Here is a 24,402-nt window from a genome sequence, read left to right on the forward strand (position 1 = left end):
CATAGTATGAATCAGAGTGTAATACTCAATATGTTCTACGTTGATAATAATATTAGTAAATTAATAAGAGGAGTTTCCCTCAATATAGTACGTAGAACACTTCCGTATGATACCCTCCAGAAATTAAAACGGAAAAAACGAAAAAATCGACAACTTACCGGTACATTAAAGTAAAATATAAATAATTAAATAATCAATTTAACACAATTCAAAAACAATTAAAAATCAAATTAACGCAATTAAAAGAATCTAACGAAAATATTCAAAACGATTTTCCTTCCTGAAGCTGCCAACGCTTTTCGACCGTATGTCGTGATCACAGGAATGAAAATTCATATATTGAGGTAAACTACTCTTATTAATTTACTAATGAGGAAAGAATGAAAAATTGCGCCCTCCACTAAAATATTAAAACACAAAATTACTTATTTAAAATACATTTCTGGTACACGTTTTAATGAAAAATTAAAATTGAGGTTATAAAAATGACAACCAGTGGGGCGACAACCATGGTAGCGCCCCAGTAGCTCTCGCGTGAAGAGCTCGGTATCTGTACAATACCCCAACAAAGATTTTCGCCTTGCAAAGGCAAGATGATAAACGGATTGGAATAATCAAGACAAAATCGAAATCGCTGGCAATTATTAAATCTTTCTTTTGGCGCCCCTTTCAGCTTTTAACCTGAGGCAAGAGTCTGGTTCGCCTCACCTCGGCACGGCTCTGTTGAAAACCCTAATACAAACCGGATAATCAAAAGAAACGGTTGGCTTTCGCTAAGAGTAGAAGAGTGGAATAACGTACTGTGACGGATGAATCCAAATTTGAAATTCTTTGATCGAAGCGTAGAGTTTGTGAGACTATCAACGGAAGTAAAAATGGTGCTACATTGTTTAGTACCTACACTCAATCACGGTGGTAATTCCACCGTTATCTGAGTTGCTTTTGTTTTTCTGGAGTGGGTAACATCGTCATAATTGAAGGAGCATGAAGAAAACGGTGCTATAAAAACATTCTTGAACATGTTACAATATCCTCTGGACTTCGACTTTGTGGAAGAAATTTTATATTACAACAGCCCAATGAAGTAAAGTACAGCTCTCAGCTGTGCAATGACGTTCTCACAACTAAGCAACTGGAGAAGGGGTATTGCAAATTATGTTCTAGCCACGCTAGTAGCTTGACTCAAACGCAATAGAGCTCTTATGGGATCATCTAGACAGGGTTTTCAACCGGGTGGCCACAACAACATTTTAGGGGTGCCACGTAATTGGGTTTTTTTTTTTTAATTTATATATTTATTTCATTATAAAAAGGTGTACGGTATCTTTTTAATTTTGTGGTGATCTATAATTGATGTCAATTTAGTACTTCCATATAAAGAATAAAATATCCCCCATGCTTGTGCAGCACTAACAACCGTTCTGGCAGAATTGATTGAATCAAAAAAGAAATGTTCGACGAACATGTAAATAGAATTATTTATTGTATTTATTCATTTTTTTATCACATGCGCAGGAAAAATTACAAAAGCGTGCAATGTAAAAAAATTTCAAAATTATAAAATTACAAAAAAAGAGAGGAGACAGGCATAACATCAGTAAGTCTTACCTCTCGAGCAATTTTGCCAGAACCGACGTCTTCAGCTGATAAGTACACCGCTGCGGAGATTTAGAAGGGGTCGGCCGCTCGACCTTACGAAAGAATATTAATGGATGACTGGACGGTGGCTTTTTCCTTTTCATCGTAGATTTCTTTGTAGCAAGCAAGCAAGCATATCATTCACCCCTCTGTTAACTTTTAAGAATCGTTCGCTGTCAGGATCCATCTTCTCAAACTTCGCCATTACCGATTCAATTTCACGAAATGCCATTGCCTTTTATCTGGCGATGAAGCGTCTCGGCTGCTCATTTGGTTCATCTTGAGCTTCATCAGCATTTTCTTCTTTCACTATTGCTGCCTGCAAGTCAATATGTTATTCATTAGATAATTCCTCCTTTTCATCCTCTATTAACTCCTCCATGTCTTTGGCATCAATCTCCAACTGAAGTAGCTCTACAACCTTTACAATCTTATCTGTAACTTCTTCATATGATTCGTCTTTTCAAATCCTCCATAGCCTTTTACGTGCCGTGGGCATATTTTCTTCCATGCGCCATTTAAACAACTTTTAATAATTTCCGCCCAGGCCTTATTAATGTTAATATGGCGTGTTAATATTGTAAGATTTCCACAAGTCTCTCAACGTAAAATTTTTCTCATTGTGTACTGCAGACAATAAATAAATTTTCTGTTTATACTCCGGGACGACCAAACGGTCAGTTCACAAGATAGACAGAATATAAGAAACAGCACCGTATTCACGGGCTTGAACCCCAGTCACTCAAGGCAGGTGTATTTATGCACTCGCGCGCCTGACCACTAGGCTACGGCGTCCTGCCTGAGCATATGTTGTGCGTAAATAGTATGCTTTTAAATTCGAAATAACGTGTTTGGTGGTAGAAATATGACTGTCATGTTCAAATTGAAATCATCTAGATGCGTATGGTATGATATCCAGGAGCATTATCTAATAGAAGCAAAATCTTGAAAGGAACGTCGTTGTCTTTACAATATTTTTAAACCTCGGGAATGGAGCAGCATTTAAACCAATCCTCAAAGAGAGATATTGTTATCTATGCTATATGGTTCGATCGGAAATTCACGGGTAGGATGGCTTTATTGATGCTCTTAAATGCACGAGGATTTCCACATTGGTACGCAAGCAGTGGTTTTAAATTGTGTTATTTGTTATTTATGGTGTCTCCCAGGGTTTGGCCCATTGTTATTTTGTATTTTTATCATGATATTGATGATGTTATGTCAAGCTTAATGTCAAAGTTAGCAGATGATACAAAAGTTGGCAGGGTTGTTAATAACAGTAATGACAGTATGCTGCTGCAACAGAATCTGGAAAAGTTGGGCAGATGGGCTGAGAAGTGGCAACTGAAGTTTGACATTGACAAATGCAAAGTACTGCATATGGGTAGAAGTAACCCCAGAGAAACGTACCAACTGTGTGGTACTACACTTAAGGTCGTAGAAAATGAAAAAGACCTGGGAGTAATTGTGCAGTCAGATATGAAGTTTTCTGAGCAATGCAGACAGGCTGCCAGGGCAGGTTATGGGGTTTTGTCAATGATATACAGGAATTTTGCTAGCAGGGAAAAGGAGGTGATTATCCCTCTGTATAAGGCAATGGTCATGCCCCGCCTTGAGTACTGCGTACAGGTCTGGAGGCCTCATTTTAGGAAGGCTGTAGATTTGCTTGAGCGTGTACAGAGAAGGGCAACAAGATTGGTGAGGGGAATGAAGGGATCCTCTTACCAAGAGAGGCTTAAGTTCTGCAAATTGCAGTGGCTGGAGACTAGGAACCTGCACGGTGATCTGATTGAGGTGTATAAGGCCTTGAATGGGTTGAGCACGCTGAATTCTGATGGGATTCTTCCACTTGTTCAGATTACGAACCTACGGGGCATAAATCCAAATTAAGAAAAGACAGATGTAGAATAGATGTGCGGAAATTTTCCTTTAGCCAACGGGTGGTTAATTGCTGGAACAAATTTCAATCTGTCGTTGTGGAAGTTGATAGGTTAAATAAATTCAAGGAGGAACTGGACAGGCATTTGGAGGGAATGGTGTGATTTTTTTTTTTTTTTTGGCTGATGCTGCATAAGCTCATACACTTTCTTTCTTGCATCACATGCCACTGCTACTACTACTACTACTACTAGTACGTGGAATGATCAATTGGCCAACACGAAAAAAACATTCTGAATTGATATTTCTCATTCTTATCATGATGTTCGAAATTAAGATCGTGAAGAACACGTTTCCGTGAAAATTACGTATCGCAATTTACGAACTACATTCTTGACAGTTTGTCATTCAACTTTCGAGAAATTTAAAGGAAGTCAGTTAAATTAATAACACGGTACACCATCCCATGAATCTTTGGGCAAGGAATGATGAACAAGCGTAGCTCCTACCATTTATTGCTTTAATAGGTTGCTAATTACCAGTGGTTTGCGTTAGAGCGAAATCTTCTTTCTGCCGACTAACTCCGGTAGGTTTGCAGTCTGCTAATTACCTGTGATTTGTGTAACGCAAATCACTAGAATTAGCAGCCTGTCAGAACAATAAGCGGGATGACCTACACTTGATGAACTACAGGGATCCATGGGACGGGGCACCGTGCTGTAAAGTTTAACCAGAATGCCATTCTAGCTTGTGAATAAAAAAAAAAAAAAAATGTGTGAACCACGAAAGGCTTGATCCAGAAGAGGTGTATTATACAATTGATGATTACTGCGACATGTACTACATGTTCAAGTACTGTTGAAGTGCATACATTGCCGCTCACACAAGCAACAACGATGACGACGGTGTTATCATCAGGCGAATGGAGCGCCTACAATGGCCGCACATCGTGCTTATAGTTGTTGCAAATAAGGACCAGCAATAATAAATTAATGACTGAAGAATTAGCTGTTTTGGAGACAGTAGCATCTGATCTGACTTGAACTTGCACTTGCTGCTCTCGCTGAAGAACGTACGATACTACCGTTCCTGAGAGGAAATAGTGTTCAGTTTGCTAATTCTTTGTCGAAAGGCTATAAACGCTGTGAGTAGCTTCTGCAACAAGTGCTACTCACGAACAGTCAGGGATGGCGCTAGTGTTTGTTGCGCCTGAGGCAAAACCTTGTAACGGCGCTTAATTCATCTCGTATCTTAACACAAATATATATACAGTAGCGCATCTAGTAGCGCCTATTTTAGGCGGTGCCTGTTGTAAGTTTATCAGTTGCGCATAACTGGGGCCATCCCTGCAAACAATTTTACGAGCATATCCTATTTACTATCGAAGTATTCTTCCGACGGTTGGTCTGCACGGTAGCACAGTGGTATCATCACCATTCTCCCCACACGGTCCAGTGCTGGATTAAGGCGTGGGCTAGCAAGGCGTGGGCCGTTTCCCGGGGCGCAAAAATATCTTTCCGCCACTGGGTTCATATATAACGTCTGTAAATTGTTTCTGCTGTGGGGTTAATTTACTATTTTCTGGATAAAAATAAAAAACATTCCATCCTCGCCTGAGACCGACTAACTCAGACATATTCTGAAAAATACCCATTAAAAATTCTTCGCGTCATTGACGCGATTCGAAATTAGGTCTTTTTCACCAGTGTAGGGAAAACAGCGATCCTGCGGACTGTGCTTTCATTTTGGGCAATGGTTCTGCGGTAGCGACTAGGGGGGGGGGGGGCAGTTGGCAGCCAGTCGCTATGATCGCTGTCTTTCCAGTCCACGTGAAAAGGCCTGGTTCGATTTCCAAAGTAATGGGAGGAACTTTTGTGGATTTTTTTTCACAGTAACTGAATTAGTCAGTCATCACCGTCCTTCCATATCGTGTGCAAGAGGAAACGGCAGATAAAAATTCCTTCAGAGGAATTTGTATCTGTTTTTCACAATATCCCGAGTTACTCTGTCTTGGTGTGGTGGGTGGGAGAGTGGGAGAATTGCATACCTTTAATCTATCGGAAATTCGGTGTTTTTGTCTGTCAAGCAGGTTAACCCATTGAAGAAAACGGAACCTAAAGTATCATTATATTTTGTGTAATAACACATAAATATACAGATGCCTTATGATCTTAGTTGTTTTGATACTAACACCCAAACACATAAGACTTGTTTTCCACTTTTGCTAGCCTTGTCATTTGGACTTTTGTAAGGAAGTGAAACCTTGGAAATTATTCTTAGTTTATAGTTTCCAGGATTGAAGGTTTTCATTTTCAGCTTTTACTTTAAGTAAATGAAACTGCAGCCTTTCGAGTACCATAGAATAAAATTTAGTAGTCTAAAGTTTTGGTTTATTTTCTTAAATTCGGGATTATAAATTATGTATGGTTATGTCTTGAGATATGATTCGCTCCACCACCTAAGATATACTGTACTGTGTATTAATTTAGTTTTAGATTTTGTTATTTCGTCAAATAGACGGTGGACATTGTCATATTATAAGAATGGATTTATAATATTTTAAAATCATTTCATATAACGTATTTGCCACATTATGTTTATGGAATGTATTATCTTTTTTTTTTTTATTATGCCCATTTTTATTTTTGTCTTTTAGCGATGAAGCCACACATAAAGCCTTATATTATACTGAGTTCGTTAATAGCCAAATTTTATTTGAGTTTTTGTTGCTGCCGCTAAGCGTCTGTTCAAACCAGTGTAGTAATGATTAGTTGGATAATTCTTACGTCGGTTATTTTGAATTTTTTTTTTTTGTGGTGTGCTTCGTTTGAAATTTTCATATACTGATGTTTTCAGGTTTTTCTAATACTCTGAAGAAGTTAGTGTGGAGTTCTGATGATGAATATGGAATGAGTGTTAGCAGGAAAAGAGAATATGAATCAGAGAGGTAGGGGATCTGAGCACACGCTATTTGTATGTGTATTGCCAATGCAGCTTAAGCATTTCATTCATTGGTAGAATTGATATTGTTAGCTGTCACTTCTTTTATTTGTTTATATAGTATCTCCAGTTTATATATTTGTTTCGAAACAAAAATTAAAAAAAAAAAAAAAAAAACAATTTAGGTACAATCCGGCATTCATTTGAATCACGTGTAGAAATCCATAATTGTTTTCCCAATTAGATGAGTTCATTCACTTTCGGCTAACAAATGAATGCCACGAACTGTATGCAATCATATCTATAAATATTCGATTCAGATTATTTATAGATCTTACAGGGAATTGTAAAATTGGAATATTACTTATATGTCACCCCAAGACGATTTTTGTTTTATACGTAAGAAATACGAAGAATGCAATTTTTGTATATGTACAGAGGGTGTTACCCGCAAACTTACTTTACATCTGCAAACAAAACACAAAACCCTCTCACATTACTCCTGTCATCTAAAACGTACTTTATCCAGTTTGCCCATGAATTTTGTCAAACTCCGTGCTAGGCCACCCTTGCAGGTTACTATTCCCTACTGCCTGAAGGTAAACTTTTAGTCCACTGTAGCCTCATAAGATTATGTAGTCTTTCCTTCTGGTTCTTGTCTCAGTCATTCTTGCTTTCTGCCTTCTTTCATTCATTTCACTACTACCCCTCAGGGCATCTTCATTTGTCTCCCTTCCAAGTGTCTGATTGCCATCCACTGAAGACCACATCTTCTAAACCATTCCTCATAGGACTAATACCTAGTGTTCATCACGAAGCCTTCAGTAGGTCATAATAGATGAGCATTTTATTGTTTTCAAGTAGATTTTAGTGGAGAAATGAGATATGTATGTATTTGGTTATTGTGACTCATGTTTTTTAAATATTCCTCAGTGATATTTACCTTCAGTCATCATCTTTATTCCTCTTACCTCTAGGTAATTTGTATTTATAGCATAATAAACATAGTGGCTTGCTTAAATGAAAAGACATTATGGAGCAAGGCAAGGAATCTTACTTGGGGTTCCCTTCGTGGCATGAAAAAACATTATCAACATGATTATTTTATTTAATTATTACTATTAATATTTTAATGAAGTTGATAGAATTGAGAAGATAAAGGAATAATGTCTCCTTCGAAAGTTTTTGGTGAAATAATTTTTCCTTTCCTTAGATTAGTGCATTTTTTCCCCAGGGAAAGGGAACAGATTATCTCTGTGGTAGAGTGGAACCATGCCAAGCACTTTTACAGACATAATACACAATAAACCATACAAATTGGCTTACAGTTGATAAAAGTAGTTATTCTGCATTATTATTGGGTAGTGGAAATTTCACTGCCTACCATTTTGATAGTGTGGGTTGAAATCTTCATAATAGTGGTTGGAACTTATTATAATCTTTTCAGTGAGGTCTTAAACAGATGAAGAGGGGTTTTTTTTCCATCACAAAGTCACACAAGTAAACAAGCCATCCTTAGAATACATCCACTTAAAACTGTGCATTAATGGCCTGAGTTGCATTGATGCTAATATAAGCGAGCTGGCTTCCTGGAGACACATTCTAGAATTATTAAAAAATATAGGGAGCCTCCTGCAAGTTAGTTATACATCATTCCATAAAGATCAGTTGATCAGTGATTGTTTGATCAAGAGGTCTAGGACTATATTACAAAACAAATGGTGGAGATAGAAGGCCAAGTTGATGATTAAGCACAGGGAAGGGGTTGCCACGTTATTCTTTTTGAAGGTATTTCATGCTCCACCAAACAAGTCATAAGCAGCACTTGTTGTATTTTGGATGTGTCTTAGGCATCTGTTGTGATGGTAAGGGATACAAAAACAGAACTAAGTTTGGGCATCAAGTCTTCTAGAGAACAAAAAATGGAGAAAAAATCCTTCAGATATTAAGAACTATACTTAGGTAAGGTTGTCATTTAACAGCTGATGAAACCTTTCCAAACAGGAAAGGTTTCATCAGCTGTTAAATCTGTCTGTGAATCTGTCAGAGATGACCAATGTTCAGATCGTTCTTTAACTTCAAACATCGCACATTAAAAATAATTCTAATCAGTGATTAGAATTATTTTTAATGTGCGAAATTCTGAGAAATTGCTGACGAACTGGGAGTCCTCTCTGTATCATGAGAGGTGATTTTGGCTGAAAATCCTGGCCAAAGTTTGTTAATTTGTTTCAAAATTGTCAAATGACGATCAAAAGTTTCACTGTTGAACTGTGTGAGGAACTGAAAAAAAAAGGTAAAAAATGGACCCTAATTTAATTATTTGAATTGTTACTGGTGATGAAACATGGGTGTATGGCTGTTTTGACCCCAAAAGAGTTCTAGGATTATATTACAAAACAAATTATGGAGGGCCAAGATGATGAGTAAACACAAGGAAGGGGTTGCCACATTACTGTTTCAAGGCGTTTCATGCTCCAATAATAAGTAGCACATGTTGTTCAGACGTATCTTAGGCCTGTGTAGCAATGAGAAGGGATATGAAAACAGAATGTTTCAGGTCAGTCTTCAACTTCAAATGGCGTGCATTAAAACTTTCATTCTAATCAGTGATTAAATTAACCTTCTGAGAAATTGCTGACAAACTGGGAGTCCTCTCTGTAAATTTGTTTCAAGATTGTCAATTCATTGTAATAGTGAAAATTCCACCTTTATTCACTTTACCAAACCCTCTCAGTGTCTTATAAAACTTAATCTGGTCACCTCTTAGTTGCCTGATTGAAGTTTGTAAGTTGCCAAGTTCTGTAGCCCACATAATCGGAGTCTTTCCTCATACCTTTTGTCCTTTTGTCAATCTCACCATTTCAGTTGCTTGTCTTTAGACCCTTTGAAGAAGCTCATTGTCTTTTTTTCAGATGACGTCTCATACTTGGACACAGTATTCCAAATGTGGTCTTACAATTGTCTTATACAGTGGTGGGATTATGATCTTCCTATCTGATCATTCGTGTATTAAGAATTTGCAGATAAAGGAACCACTAGGTGGCAGTGATCACAGTGTACTGATGTGGGATTTGCTTAAAGATATAATTACCATCAGGGGTAAAGGAAAGGGTTTTTGCTTCCATGAAGGTGAGTACAGTGGTCTCAGACAGTTTTTAAATTCTGTACAGTGGGATCAACTGACCATGTTACCAACAGTAAATTCTAAGTGGGAAGCATTCAAGGAATTAATCGTGGATGCTACTAAAAGTTTCATACCTATTAAGAAATATTGTTCAAGGTTTAGGCCTAAATGGTTATCAAATGAACTAATGAGACTCGTAACAGAGAAGAAAAATGCATGGGATGCATATAAATTATCAAGCGACTCAGAAGCCTATGGCAGATATAAGATAGTCTGTAATCAGGTCACAAAGGAGGTTAGGCAGGCAAAGGCAGATTACGAGAAATCTTTGGCAAAAGATGCTAAGAAAAACAGCAAGGATTTCTTTACTTATATAAACTCTAAAAGTAAGGGGATGAATCTGATTGGTCCACTTGACATCGATGGTTCGACTGTTGATGATCCTGCTCAGATAGCAAACAAACTGAATGAGTATTTTGCATCTACATTCACACGTGAGGAATTATTAAGGTTTGAAAATGGCAGAAGGTTATCAAATTGTAGCAGGGTACTTAATGATTGTGTAATAACTGAGAGCAAAGTGGAGGAGAAATTGTTGAAGTTAAACATAAGAAAAGCACCTGGGGTGGATGGGATCTATCCAGTTATATTAAAGGTGGCGGCAAAGCAACTAAGCAAACCCTTAGCCATAATTATGAGAGCATCCTTGGACTCAGGGGAGGTTCCTATGGACTGGAGATGTGCAAATGTATCCCCAATTCACAAAGGGTGACACGAGTAATTACAGACCAGTTAGTTTAACTTCTGTTCCAGGTAAAATAATGGAGTCACTGGTTAAACATACATTGCAGGATCATCTAGACAAGACTGCAGCAATAATTCAGACACAGCATGGGTTTGTTAAGGGAAAGTCTTGTCTGACAAATTTGGTAGGATATGATGTGGTTACAAAGGAACTGGATGCAAAAAATAATTTTGACATCATATATTTGGATTTCAGGAAACCTTTTTGACACTGTTGCGCATGGAAGACTATTGTACAAATTGGAGCAGAATGGTATTAAGGGTAAGTTGCTACAATGGATAAAAGGATGGTTAAGTGGGAGAAGACAGAGGGTGGTAATCAATGGGTGCTGCTCTTTGTGGACTAATGTTATTAGTGGAGTCCCATAGGTTCGGTGTTGGTCCACTGTTGTTTTGTATATTTATCAATGATATTGATGAAGGTATATATCAGGCTTAGTGTTGAAGTTTGCAGATGATACAAAGGTTGGCAAGGTTGTTAATGACAGTAATGGCAGTGTGCTACTGCAACAGGATCTAGATAATTTGGGCAGATGGGCTAAGAAGTGGCAACTGAAGTTTAACCTTGACAAATGCAAAGTACTGCATATGAGTAGAAGTAACCCGAGAGAAAAGTACCAACTGTGTGGTACTACACTTAAGGTGGTAGAAAATGAAAAAGACCTGGGAGTAACTGTGCAGTCAGATATGAAGTTTTCTGAGCAATGCAGACAGGCTGCCAGGGCAGGTCATGGGGTTTTGTCAATGATATATAGGAATTTTGCTAGCAGGGAAAAGGAGGTGATTGTCCCTCTGTATAAGGCAATGGTCAGGCCATGCCTTCAGTACTGCTTACAGGTCTGGAGGCCTCATTTTAGGAAGGATGTCGATTTGCTTGATCATGTACAGAGAAGGGCAACTAGATTGGTGAGGGAAATGAAGGAATCCTCTTACCAAGAGAGGCTAAAGTTCTGCTAATTGCAGTGGCTGGAGACTAGGCACCTGCACGGTGATCTGATTGAGGTGTATTAGGCCTTGAATGGGTTGAGCACGCTGAATTATGATAGGCAGAATTCAGCGGAATTCAGAACAAGTGGATCCTTCCACTTGTTCAGATTACGAACCTAAGGGGGCATAAATTAAAATTAAGAAAAGACAGATGTAGAGTAGATGTGCAGACATTTGCCTTTAGCCAGCGGGTGGTTAATTGCTGGAACAAACTTCCATCTGTCGTTGTGGAAGTTGATAGGTTGAATAAATTTTAAGGAGGAACTGGACAGGCATTTGGAGGGAATGGTGTGATTTTTTTTTTTTTTTTTTTTTTTTGGCTGATGCTGCATAAGCTCATACACTTGCTTTCTTTTAAAATAACTAAATGCACAAGGCATAATACATTAAGAGTTTAATATCTATATAATATCGGTGTGTAGATACACCATAGACAACTCTTAAGAAACTACCAAGTAGTTGTAGGCATCATTTGCTCTTTCTCATATTGCGCTCTGCCTTCATGGCGAGTTGCCATGATATTGCACTACCTCGAATAAGTAACGCTTCACTAATAGGGAAGACTATTGTTACTTATTCTCAGTGAGTACCACCACCCAGACATGTTTCAAGGCTATTGGCCTATCATCTGTGGGTGGGCAGGTACCCTGGTATTGCAGACATGACGACCCAGTTGTGAAGATAATCACACAATGTGAGACTTGCTTTCTTGCATCAATGCCACTACTACTACTGCAGGATAATGTTTGATAAATCATCGATAGGACACCATGGGCTTTCTTGCCTGCTTATTTACACTGTTCAGAAAATTCAGATCTGCCCATACCGTAACTCCCAGATCCTTTTCTTCCTCTACTGTTTTTAATTCACCTCAACCAAGTTTATAATTTATTTTGGGGTTGCTCTTCCCCAAAAGTAAGACCTTGCATTTTGCTGCATTGAAACTTAGCTTCCACTTTTCTGACCATTCCTGAAGCCTGTTCAAGGCATCCTGAAGGAGTGCTGCTTGGCACTGATCATTAACAACTCTACCAATCTTTTCATCATCTGCAAATTTTGACATCATGCCTTCTCCATTTGTCTATGTCATTTATGAAAATGAGAAACAACAGTGGTCCTTGAGGGACCACTGTTGTTTCTCACTCCCGACATTACATAAATCTGAAGAAAATCCATTAATCACAACCTTCTGGCTTCTACCCTGTAGCTATTCAGCAATTCATCTTAGAATTCTTACCAGTAATCCCAACCTGTTCACGCTTATACAGTAACCTCTGATGAGGGACTGAGTCAAATGCTTTGCTAAACTCCAAATAAACTATGTCAAAATTGTTCCCTACATTGAGCTCATGAGTAACTGCCAAAAAAATAGTCTAGTAACTCATGGTAAGTGTATCATGTTTAACTGAGTTAGTTAAACATGATTTTCCCTTAACAAAACCATATTGTGTGTCCTTCAGAATGTCATACCTATCTAAATGCCCTGGATTGCACTCTTAGTCATTGCCTCTAATATTTCCTACCACTGAAGTCAGACTAACCAGTCTGTAGTTACCAACTTCACCCTTAGAACTGCCTTTATGTATTACTGATAGGGTAGTACTTCTCCAATCCAAAAGAAACTCGCCCAAGTCAAAAAATGCCCATCATAATTAACCTCAGTGGTTCAGTACACTCCCTGGCGGTCTTCCTCAAAACTACTGGGTATATGCCATCAACTGCAGGAGTCTTACTTGCCTTTATGCCCAAAAGTTTCTCTAATAAACAGCCATCTGTAATTTTGAAATCACTAATTTCATATAACTCAGCCTCTTCTCAGTATGAAGAGGCTGTGTACAACCTCTTTCAGCACGAAGGGTCTTTTCATTAGTCTTTCACCGATGTAAAGTACCTATTCAATTCATCTCCCACTTTAGCTGGGTTATCCAAGAATTTCCCACACCCAAGACACAAAGTTCTGATCCTATTAGCTTTCTTCTTCATTGTATTCACATACACAAAAAATTCCTTGTCCCCATTCTTTGCTCTCTTAGCCCAGTGCTTCCCAACCTTTTTGCACCATAGCACACTCGGAAAATTATAATGTTTTTATGGCACAGAAATAAACTGGGACCGATTTTGGGGTGTCTACAAGGACTGTGAAAAAATTTATTACATTTGCATTATGTTATATATGTAATTATGATAAGAAAAGTAAAATATAGATACTATGGAAGATATTCAATATTTAATACTAAATTCATAGAAAACTTCAAAATAAAACCTTTTCAAAAATTTTTTTTTATGAGAAACATTTTTTTTATCAGGTTTTATTCTTGAAATGTCGTAACTCCTGATCCAAACTTTTTAATGATGATCTGTTCAAATTCTTGATAGTCACCATTGACAAGAAACTTTGTTTGCACAAATAGGTGTTAGCAAATGGAAGAAGAGTGTCAATTGCTTTTTCTTCAATTGAAGGAAACTCCTTTCTTGCCATTAACCAAAATTCAAATAACTCGATTTCTTTAAATTATAGTTGAAGGGTGCGATCATTTCTTAAATCTAACGACTCTTCTTTTTCTTTCATTGATAAATGTAATGCTGGAATTTCTAGGGATAATGTGAATGGATTTTGAATCCAATAAAATTTTTTTTACATCAAGTATTTCAAAATAGTGATGAAATTTTTCCTCAAGCAAACACAAATGTTGCTATACCGATCCCAATAATTCTTCTTTAGGATTTAAATTATAATACCAATTAAACATCATTAGTGATCCATTTTTAACCTAATTTTTCTAAAGTTTAATTTTTTTCTTTGAATCCATAAACATTAGTATGTTTTTATGTGATCCTTGCAATTTTCGATTTAGCTCATTCAGGTGCTAAAAAATATCAGTTAAGTAAGCTAGTTTTTGGAGCTAATAACTATCCTTCATTAAATCTGCAGAGTAAGAATTATTCACAAAAAACTTTTTCACCTCTTCTCTTAGCCCATAAACTCTTGATAAAACAGTCAACATACTTCAGCGTGAAAAAACAGAGTGCTATTCTGATCCTGTTTCTTCACACAAAGCTGAAAACAGAACAGACGTGGCTTTAATGGCTTGGATTTTATTAAATTCACCATCTTGATAACATCATGTAATGTGGAATTCAGATCCACAGGCAGACTTTTAGTTACGAAAGTTTCTCTGTGAATAAAAATGGAATTTCATGTAATTTCCGAGTTTTCAGAATCTTTATGTAAATCCTTCAAATCTTCTAGTTATTGCAGTTGCACCATTAGTACACATGTTTAAGCAATTTGTCTTAATGTATTCTTTACCACTTTGAATATTTCATTCCCAGTAGTGTTATTTGGCAGTTCTTTGCAGAATAAATAATCTTCTTTCAAGCATTTCTCTTCAATGATTCTAACTAGTGCTATTAATTGAGCACAGTTATTAACATCTGTAGATTCATCAATTTGCAACGAAAATTTTTTAGATTCGATAATTCTCTGAACTGATTTTGTTTATATATCATCTGATATGCCTTTAATGCATCTTCTAATAGTGTTATTTGAAAATGGCACTTTTTCAATTTGCTTTGCTTCTTTTTTTCCAAGCATAGTGCTAACAATTTCAGTGCAGGCTGGTAAAATAAGCGATTCTGCAATTGTATGAAGCGTTTTGGATTTGGCTACCAATTGGATGACCTTATAACTACCCTCTTGAGCTCAATTTGATACTGTTGTAATGAAATTCATAAGAGAACTTTGCTGCCTATTTTGCATTTGAAGATGCTTAAAAAATTTCGAATCTTTTTCTGCACATGATGATTGTTTCCTGGTATGGTGCCAGCTTCTTTACTTGGTACCATTGCTTCATTTGATAACTCTTCTAGGCAAATAAGACATATGGGTCGAGGAAGAGAAGAATTCTCACAGCATACAAATCTATATTTGATACAGTCCTCATTATATTGCCTAAATACAGGCTTTATTTATTTATTTATTATTTTTTTTTTACTACTTTGTTTGTCCCATGAATCTGATGACTTTCTAGCTCTCTTCAAAAGTTTTCCATTATATGTGGAAAATTAATATCTACAAAAGTTAAGTTTTGTTAAATATAAAGTAATTAAAAGCAATTTAATAAATATATTTTGAATAAATATTTGTTTTTAGATATAAACATTGCTTTTTATTTCTAAAAGTAAGCAATAACTTATTATACGTATATCTTTTCAGTAGAAAAATGTGAAAACTGGTCCAAAATAATTCGAAAAAACCAATAGGCAAAACAAATCGTGACTAAAGTAAGTAAATCTAATCTTTTTGCGTTAAGCGGTGATATCGAACTCGATTTTCATATAAAATTTGATTTTTATCAAAGATAAGAGAAAAAACATGTTATCATGTATATTTAAAGTGTTCTACTGATTTTCTGATTATGTTTAAATTAAAGAAATCTTTCTTGCATAAGAAATGATTTACATCGTTTTTTCCTTGCATTAAAAAGATATTTTTAAAATTTAAGTTAAAAAAAGAGGAAATATAAAAAAAAAAAAGAAAACGTGATTTTTATACTTCCAACAAAGGTCAAACTGAAGTGCTTATAAACTAAAATCAGTGGCTGGTGGAAATGGCATACAGCTATACCTGGTTAGTGATGCCACAATTCAATCTAATTAGGCTCTTTTATCTTTTCATATAATAAAATTTCAAACAGTTGTACAAATTGGATTTGATTTTTTATAAGTATGAAAATTTTATAAAATTAAATCTCTCATGGCACACCAGTAATCATTTTGCGGCACACGAATGTACCACGGAACGCCGCCGGTTGGGAAGGTCTATTTTAGCCAATGCTTTTTCATATGCATCCTTGCCCTCTTTAACCTTATTTGTGGTAGTACTATTACAGACAGCTTGTACCTGTTGTAGGCTTCAGTACTTTTCATCACTCTATAACTATCGTGTGTTATCTTTTTCTGTTCTGTTTGACTGGCCAGCTCTGCAGTCATCCATTTCGGTATCCTCCTGCAAAATTTTTTTTAATGGTATGTATGCATTCATGGTGTCTGTGATTTTTGCCTTAAAGTATTCCATAATTCAAATGTATTTTCCCTTCCTCGGCAATCTACCTAGTTCATAGATGCCATATAGCACCTTTACCTTTAACTACTGGATCATCTTTCTTCATCTTCCAACGTATGATTGATCACTTCCGACATGCTTCGTGTACTTTAAGCCCTATGATGTCATCTGATTTGTAAGTAATGATGAGGTCGAGAATATCCTCACCTAGTACTCTCTCTAAAATGCTGGTACAAATAATAATCATCTGGTCTATTGAAAAAAAATTTTCCCCATGGTAAGTTTCCTTCCCACTCATTCCAGTCAATATGGGGCAGATTAAAGTCACCCATAATAAGACATTCATGCTTTCTTTATCATTCCATCTGCATGTAGAGACTCTCATCATACTCTTCACAATCTTCTGGTCTACAAATTACTCCCATTCCCTTTGCTTCCAACTAACTCATACCACACAGATTCTATGTTGGTAACTATAATTTCAGACTCAGCAAAAGCTCTTTTTCAAAAGTTTTTTCTTTTTTCATGCTTATGCTGCTTTTGATAAGAAGCATGACTTTTCCATCCCTTCTAGCTTCCATATCTTTCCTAAATACATTATACATATATAGTTGAACTCGTCATTCCCAATTTCCTTGTGGCACCATATTTCTGTTAGCTCTATTATATTAGCATTAGTTGACCAACCAGGTTTTCAAATTCAGCCATCTTATTGACAGCACTCATGACATTACTGTAGACATGGTTAAGACTAAGTTATCTTCTTTAGTTGACTACTCTGACATACCCTTGAAGTTATTTAGGTTTGTATCCCATGCTTTTTCTTCCCCCTCATTTGAAATGTTGTTACCCTCAAAACATCTTATCAACATCAGCTTTTGTGGCAACGAACAAATATTCTTGAGGTGAGTGCAAGCATTACTTTGACCCATATTATCAGATAAAGCGGATCTAAATTACCCTTCCTCCTCCCAACTAGCAGTTTCTCTGAACCCTTAAGGTGTATCCTCAATGATACTGGCAAAAATCCTTTGCACCACCTTTGTTCAAATGAATACCATCTCTACAATATAGATTCCTTCTACTTAGAAATGTGGGCCACGATGATAAAAATTTCTTCAGTAGTGCCTTGCAGATACCCTCAAGTCTTGAGTTAATCCACAAAAGGTTCATGATCAGAAAGTTCACTCTTACAATTTCTGAGGAACTGAAAAAGATAAAAATGGACCCTGATTTCATTATTTGAATTGTTAGTGGTGATGATTTCATGGGTGCATGACTGTTAGACCCCAAAATGAAATTGTCATAGTTGGAAAACTTGCCCCATTCAAAAAAAAAAAAAAAAAAAAAAATTTGTCTAGGCTTATTAAGAGGCCCTGATTGGATTGAGAGAAAAAATAGAGAAAATGCCACCAACTTGTTTGAAAATGGTAGATGGTTTCTCAGTGTTATGCCTATGATCCGTACACCACACAATCTGTTCAAGAATATATAACCCAAAAAAATCATTTGCATAGTATCCTACTCTCTATATTCTGGTGAATATGGAGGTTAGAGTGGGGTAGGGTAGGGTAGAGTAGGACTTAATACAAAAATCACCGTTGTAATTTTTGCATCATATGATTCTCCCCTTCCTGAAACTCAAAATGAAAATGGCAAGGGACGTTGGGACACTTGCATATCATCAGAAGGACCATTTTGAAGGTGACTGCTTATAAAGAAACATTGCATTTAACCAAAATTTTGTTTAAACAAATTGTCTTCGAGTTTTTTTAATTAGCTCTCATATTTCATCTTTAAATTTTACTTAAAAAACTAATTAATAATCATTCACTACATTTCGTTTTACCTTTCCTCCTCCAAATTTGGTATCATCATTGGGATACATTAGTTTTTCTGTATGTGAAGCTGCTGTATTGATTTATATTTGTTGTATGAAAAAAATGTTCTTGTTTAACTAGTAATAACTAAATAGCCTCTGCAGCGGTGAAATCGCAAATCCCCCCCCCCATTCCTTTCATTCACATCCCATACTATGGTATTGGACCTGGCATTATGTTCATTATGTTAATTTCACTAGTGAACCTCTTTAGCTTAGAAGTTAAGATAAAAGCTTCCAAAGGTTGTAGATTCAGGGATATGGTATTTTCAAGAACAAAGAGGTGATTATCCCATTGCCAACCATGAAAGGTATTAGAGAGCATCCGTGGACTGGAGATGTGCAAATGTATCCCCAATTCACAAAGGGGAGATCAAAGGGTGATACGAGTAATTATGGACCTGTTAGTTTCACTTCTGTTCTGGGGGAAAATAATGGAGTCACTGGTCAAAGAAGCACTGCAGGATCATCTAGACAGGACTGCAGTTATAGTTCAGACATAGCATGGATTTGTTAAGGGGAAGTCTTGTCTGACCCATGCAATTGGATACTGTGATGTGCTCACAAAGGAGCTGGATGCAAAAAGTAATTTTGATATATACTTAGATTTTAGGAAAGCTTTTGATACTATTGCACATTGAAGAGTACTGTACCAATTGGAGCAGTATGATTTTAAAGGCACGTTTCTGCTATGGATAAAGGAATGGTTGAGTGGCAGAAGACAGAGTGGTAGTCAATGGACACTGCTGTTTGTGGGCTAATGTTATTAGTGGATTCCCCAGTGTTCGGTGTTGGGCCCATTGTTATTTTCTGTATTTATCTGTGATATTGATGAAGGTATATCAAGCTTAATATCTAAGTTTGCAGATGATACGAATAATGGCAAGGTTGTTAATGACAGTACGCTACTGCAACAGGATCTAGAAAAGTTGAGCAGATGTGCTGAGAAGTAGCAACTGAAGTTTAACATTAAAAAATGCAAAGTACTGCATGTAGGAAGCAGTAACCCCAGTGTAATGTACCAACTGTTCGGTACTACGCTCAGGGTTGGGGAGAATGAAAAAGACCTGGGAGTAATTGTGCAGACAGATATGAAGTTTTCTGAGCAGTGCAGACAGGTTGCAAGAATAGTTCATGGGGTCTTGTCAATGATATACAGGAATTTTGATAGCTGGGATAAAGAGGTGATTATTCTCTTGTATAAGGCAATAAACAGGTCCCCACCTTGAGTACTGCATACAAGTGTGGAAGCCTCATTTTAGGAAGGATGTTGAGCTTCTGGAATGAGTACATAGAAGGGCGATGAGATTGATGAGTGGACCAAAGGGTTTCTCTTACCAAGAAAGCCTTAAGTTCTACTGATTGCAGTGTCTGGAGATTAGGCACCTGCGAGGTGATATGATTGAGGTGTATAAAGCCTTGAATGGTTTGAGCAAGCTCAGTGCTGATGGGATTCTTCCTCTTGCTCAGATTATGCACCTAAGGGAGCATAAATTCAAATTGAGGAAAGACAGTTATAGAATAGATGTACAGAAATTTGCCTTTAGCCAGTGGCTGGTTGATTGCTGGAACAAACTTCTATCTGTTGTTGTGGAAGTTGACAACTTAAATGAATTCAAGGCAGAACTAGACTAACTTTCGGCGTGAATGGATTGATGAAATGGGAATTTTTTTGGCTGATACTGTATAAGCTTGCTTTCTTGCATCATATGCCTCTGCAAATGCTAACGTGTTAAGCCTGGTAAGCAGGGCATAGGGGCACCAACATCTGGGGGTGCCGAAATTCAAAATTTTTATTATAATAATAATATTTAATAAAAGTATCTGAAGGGTACCAAATACATTTCTGTCTAGAGCCGTGTCTGATAGTTAGGATGAAATTGAATGTCATATATATGTTTGGAAGCTTCAATTTAGGATAAAGATCTGTTGGAACTGGTGCAGAGAAGAGGTGCAAGTTTAGTTAGAGACACAGAAGAGTACTCTCACAAGAAAGACTTGATTTTTGTAAATGCAATACCTGAAAGCTAAGTGAGTTGCATAAAATAAATGCTGGTGACATTTTCACTCTTTCTGATCTCACACACACAAGGGGATATAAGTTTAAATTGGAAAGGATGGTTGTATAATAGATGTGGAAAAATGTGCTTTCAGCCAGAATAATTGATTGGTTGTTGGAATAGGCACCCACCTAGTGTTATGGAGCAGAAGGTGGGTAGTTTTAATTAATTTAAAGGTTGTTGTTGTTATTTGGGTTTTAGGAGCATTAGCAACTAAAGCCATATTGCTCTTGGGATATGCGGTGGTCATTCCCTGACCTTTCTGTATTTGGTGGTCACGGGCTCGAACCCCGGTCTAATCAAGAAGCGAGTGCTACGCACTGCTGCTCTTGCCCACCTGGCTACGGAGACGCCAATTTAAAGGATTCAACAGGTTATTGGAAGGGACTGGCAAACAGTCAGTACGTTTTTTTTTTTTTTTTTTTTGGCTGATGTATATAAGTTTGCTTTATTGCATCATTTTGCTACTACTGCTACTAATAGTGCTTTTGAGATGTGTGAATAATTTTCTCAGTGGGTAACTCATCTTTAAAATTCTTGATGTTCTGTTTGGAAGGGAATGAATGATGTCCTTCATAGGTCATTAGCATTCTTTTTGGGGGTGCCTCCGTAGCCAGGTAGGCAGAAGCAGTAGTGCGTAGCACACGCTTCTTGATTAGACCGGGGTTCGAGCCCGTGACCACCAAATATGGAGGATGCGGAAAGGTCAGGGAATTATCACTGCATATCCCCGGAGCAATATGGCCTTAGTTGCTAATGCTCCTAAAAACCAAATAACAACGACAACAGCATTCTTTTAATTGTTTTGGTATTAAACCCCGGGGGCTCACATCTGGTGAGTATGGGCTTGGCAAACCCAGGGTTCTGAGCTGGATATCATCATTCTTCTCTTTCTTGGTGATACCTATCTCTCACACACACATCCACACACACACATAGGGGTAACTCGGGAATTTTTTTTTTTTTGGTTGGTGCAGCATAAGCCTTAGGCTTCCTTGTACCATATGGCTAATAATAATAATAATAATAATAATAATAATAATAATAATAATTTGTAGTGGCAAATGACACATGAAAGTAAGCTTATAAGAGCATCATAAAAAAAAAAAAAACACTACCCACCCCATCCATCCCTTCAAGCCTATTTCTTCCTTGAATTTGTTTAAACTACCCATTTCCACAACGACAGATGGAACTTTGTTCCAACAATCAACCATCTGCTGGATGAAAGCCAACTTCCATACATTTATCATGCAATCATCGTTCTTCAGTTTGAATTTATGTTCATTCATGTGTAGTCTCAGCAAGAGAAAGAATGCCATTATCATTCAGCTTACTTAATCCCTTCAGGGCTTTCAACATCTCAATCAGATCTATTTGCAAGTGCCTAGTCTCTACACACTGCAATTTGCAGAACTGAAGCTTTTCTTAGTAAGAGAACCCTGTTGTTCCCTTCACCAATCTCATTGTCCTTCTCTGCACCTTTCCAGAAAATTTGAGCAAACAGAAATATCAATTCTTCACACAAATATACTTCTCTCCCCATACACACAAACAACTGTACAATTGTGATGTTATTGGCTCCATAAAAGTCACAGTTTTTATTATTATTATTAGTAGTAGTGGTGGTGGTGGTAGTAGTAATAGCGACATATGATGCAGGACAGCCAGCTTATAAAGTATCAGTCAAAAGAAACCTACCTCCACACATCCATCCTGCAATCATCCCTCCTTAATTTGAATTTATGTCCCCTTATGCACGTAGTCTGAGCAAGAGGAAGAATACCATCACCATTGAGCTTGCTGAGTCCATTCAAAAGTTGCTGGTGAGTAGAGATTATCATCAGTAGCTTGGCTTATCTATTATTCTGGGATGATTCGTTATCTATCACTGTGTATACATTGTGGTAGGTAGTAGCATTTCAACTAGGTATTTTGTATGAACATTTAAGGTTTTTTCTTCCTCATTAAATATATCAAATTGACCTATTGATATTTTGCAAAAACAGTACACATCAAAATTGATGCTGGAGGGTCCACTTTGATGTCTGCTGTTATATCCCAATTCATTTCATCATGTTAGGGAAAGTACTAGGAGTTAAACTTCATCACCTGTGATTCTGGTAATATCATAGGATCAACATTATAGGAATTCTGTAATGTTGAGCGTATTATATATACAGGGTGTTTCACATAAAACCGGCCCCAGTCACTGGCAAAATAATTAGAGAAATCTAGACAGGAGTAAAGTGAGATAAACAAAAAAAAAAAAATCAGTTGAAAGTAATTTTATTTATTCTCTCTGAATGTACACACACACAGTTATAAGAGATGCTGGAAATGATGTCCTTGTGCATCTATACACTTTTGTGCACATGTTAATCATATTCAAGGTGACCCAATGCAAAACTGACATCAGTAACCTTGATATTTCTTTGAATGCTGTTCTTTGGTTCATTTATTGTGTGGGTTGTGCTCATAAACTCTTCCTTTCAAATATCCTCACCGGTAAAAGTCACACGAAGGCAAATCTAGAGAATGCATTGGCCACAATTCTTTGCCAACTGTTCTTTCCTCTGTGAAACTGTCATGAACATGGGCCAGTGATTCATGAGACGTGTGACATGTAGTGCCATTCTGTTGAAATTAGCAGTTTTCATGCTCGTGTTCTGTTCACTGAGTGTAGAAGTTCTCAAAAATCTGAAGATAAGCTGCTATGTTCACTGTAGTGTCAAAAAATATCGGGCCGATGATTTGATTGCCAGAAACTGCACATCATAGCCCGATTTTCTGGTTTTGAAGCAGTTTCTGATTTAAGTTGTTAGGATTTTCGACACACCAGTATCGAGTGTTATGAGAATTCACATGACCAGAAAGATGGAGCTATGCTTCATCACTCGTGAAATAAAGCAGTGGGTCGAGTTCACCGTCTGCAATCTTGTTAAGGAGCCACTCACAATAATTCAGATGTTTTGCTGCATCAGGTGGCAGTAATTCTTGGACACACGTCATGTGATAGAGTTTCAGGTAATGAAGTACATGAAAACAAGAAGTTGATTTCATTCCAGTTAGCACACTGTCTTTGATTAGACTGGGGTTCGAGCCCATCACCACCAAATACGGAGGATGCAGAAAGGTCTGGGAATGACCACCGCATATTCCCGGAGCAATATGGTCTTAGTTGCTAATGCTCCTAAAAACCAAAATAACAAATAACAAATCATTCCAGTTTGTTGTGATAATTTCCTGATAGATTTTCTGGGGCTAGCTAAAATTCTCTCTTGAATGTTCAACTCTGCCTCTGGAGTCCTAACAGAGGGTAGATGATTTCTCAGTGCGTTTACAATGGAACCTGTTGTCCTCTGTTTTGCAAGTAAGCACTGAATAGTATTCTTAGCTGGGATGGTAGCAATAGGAAATTTCTCAGAAAACAATTCCTGTGTTTCCTTAAAAGAGCCAGTACGTACATAGGCTTCCACTATACAAATTCTTTCTTGCAAAGAATATGGCATTCTTGATGATACTCTCACACACCTATTGCTTACATTGCCAAATGCCAACTGTATGTTGAGCAACACAAACTGAAATGATTTGGTTAAAATTCGTTCTTTGAACAACTTAGTGCTGGAGTTGTTCAAAAATGAATATCACACCAGTATGAGGCAGGCCAGTTTTATGTGGAGCATCCTATATATATATATATATAAGTGGATAAATAATAGACTTGCCTCCAATGCCACACTGCTTGGAGCAGTGTGGCATTGGAGGCAAATTGCTGCTATGGATAAGGGGATGGTTGAGTGGCAGAAGACAGAGAGTGGTAATCAATGGACACTGCTCAACGTGGACTAATGTTATTAGTGGAGTTCCTCAGGGTTCAGTGTTGGGTCCGTTGTTGTTTTCGGTGTTTATGAATGATATTGATGATGGGATATCAAGTTTAATGTCCAAGTTTGCAGATGATACAAAGGTTGGCAGGGTTGTTAAGGACACTACTGACGCTATGCTGCTGCAACAGGATCTG

General features: G+C 37.2%; 1 protein-coding gene across 1 annotated transcript in view; it reads left to right on the forward strand.

Annotated features, from left to right (window-relative positions):
- The first annotated feature begins 6,346 nt into the window (after window positions 1-6,346).
- Window positions 6,347-24,402, forward strand: part of LOC150079399 (uncharacterized) — a 285,562-nt gene continuing 267,506 nt past the window's right edge. The window contains exon 1 of the mRNA XM_090382711.1: window positions 6,347-6,463. Coding sequence (XP_090238837.1) covers window positions 6,363-6,463 — 101 coding nt within the window. The 5' untranslated portion in view covers window positions 6,347-6,362. The remainder of the gene's footprint in view (window positions 6,464-24,402) is intronic.

The sequence above is a fragment of the Mastigoproctus giganteus genome, chromosome 10, assembly GCF_048544385.1.
Source record: "Mastigoproctus giganteus isolate SK-2022 chromosome 10, ASM4854438v1, whole genome shotgun sequence".
Classification (NCBI taxonomy): Eukaryota; Metazoa; Arthropoda; class Arachnida; order Uropygi; family Thelyphonidae; genus Mastigoproctus; species Mastigoproctus giganteus.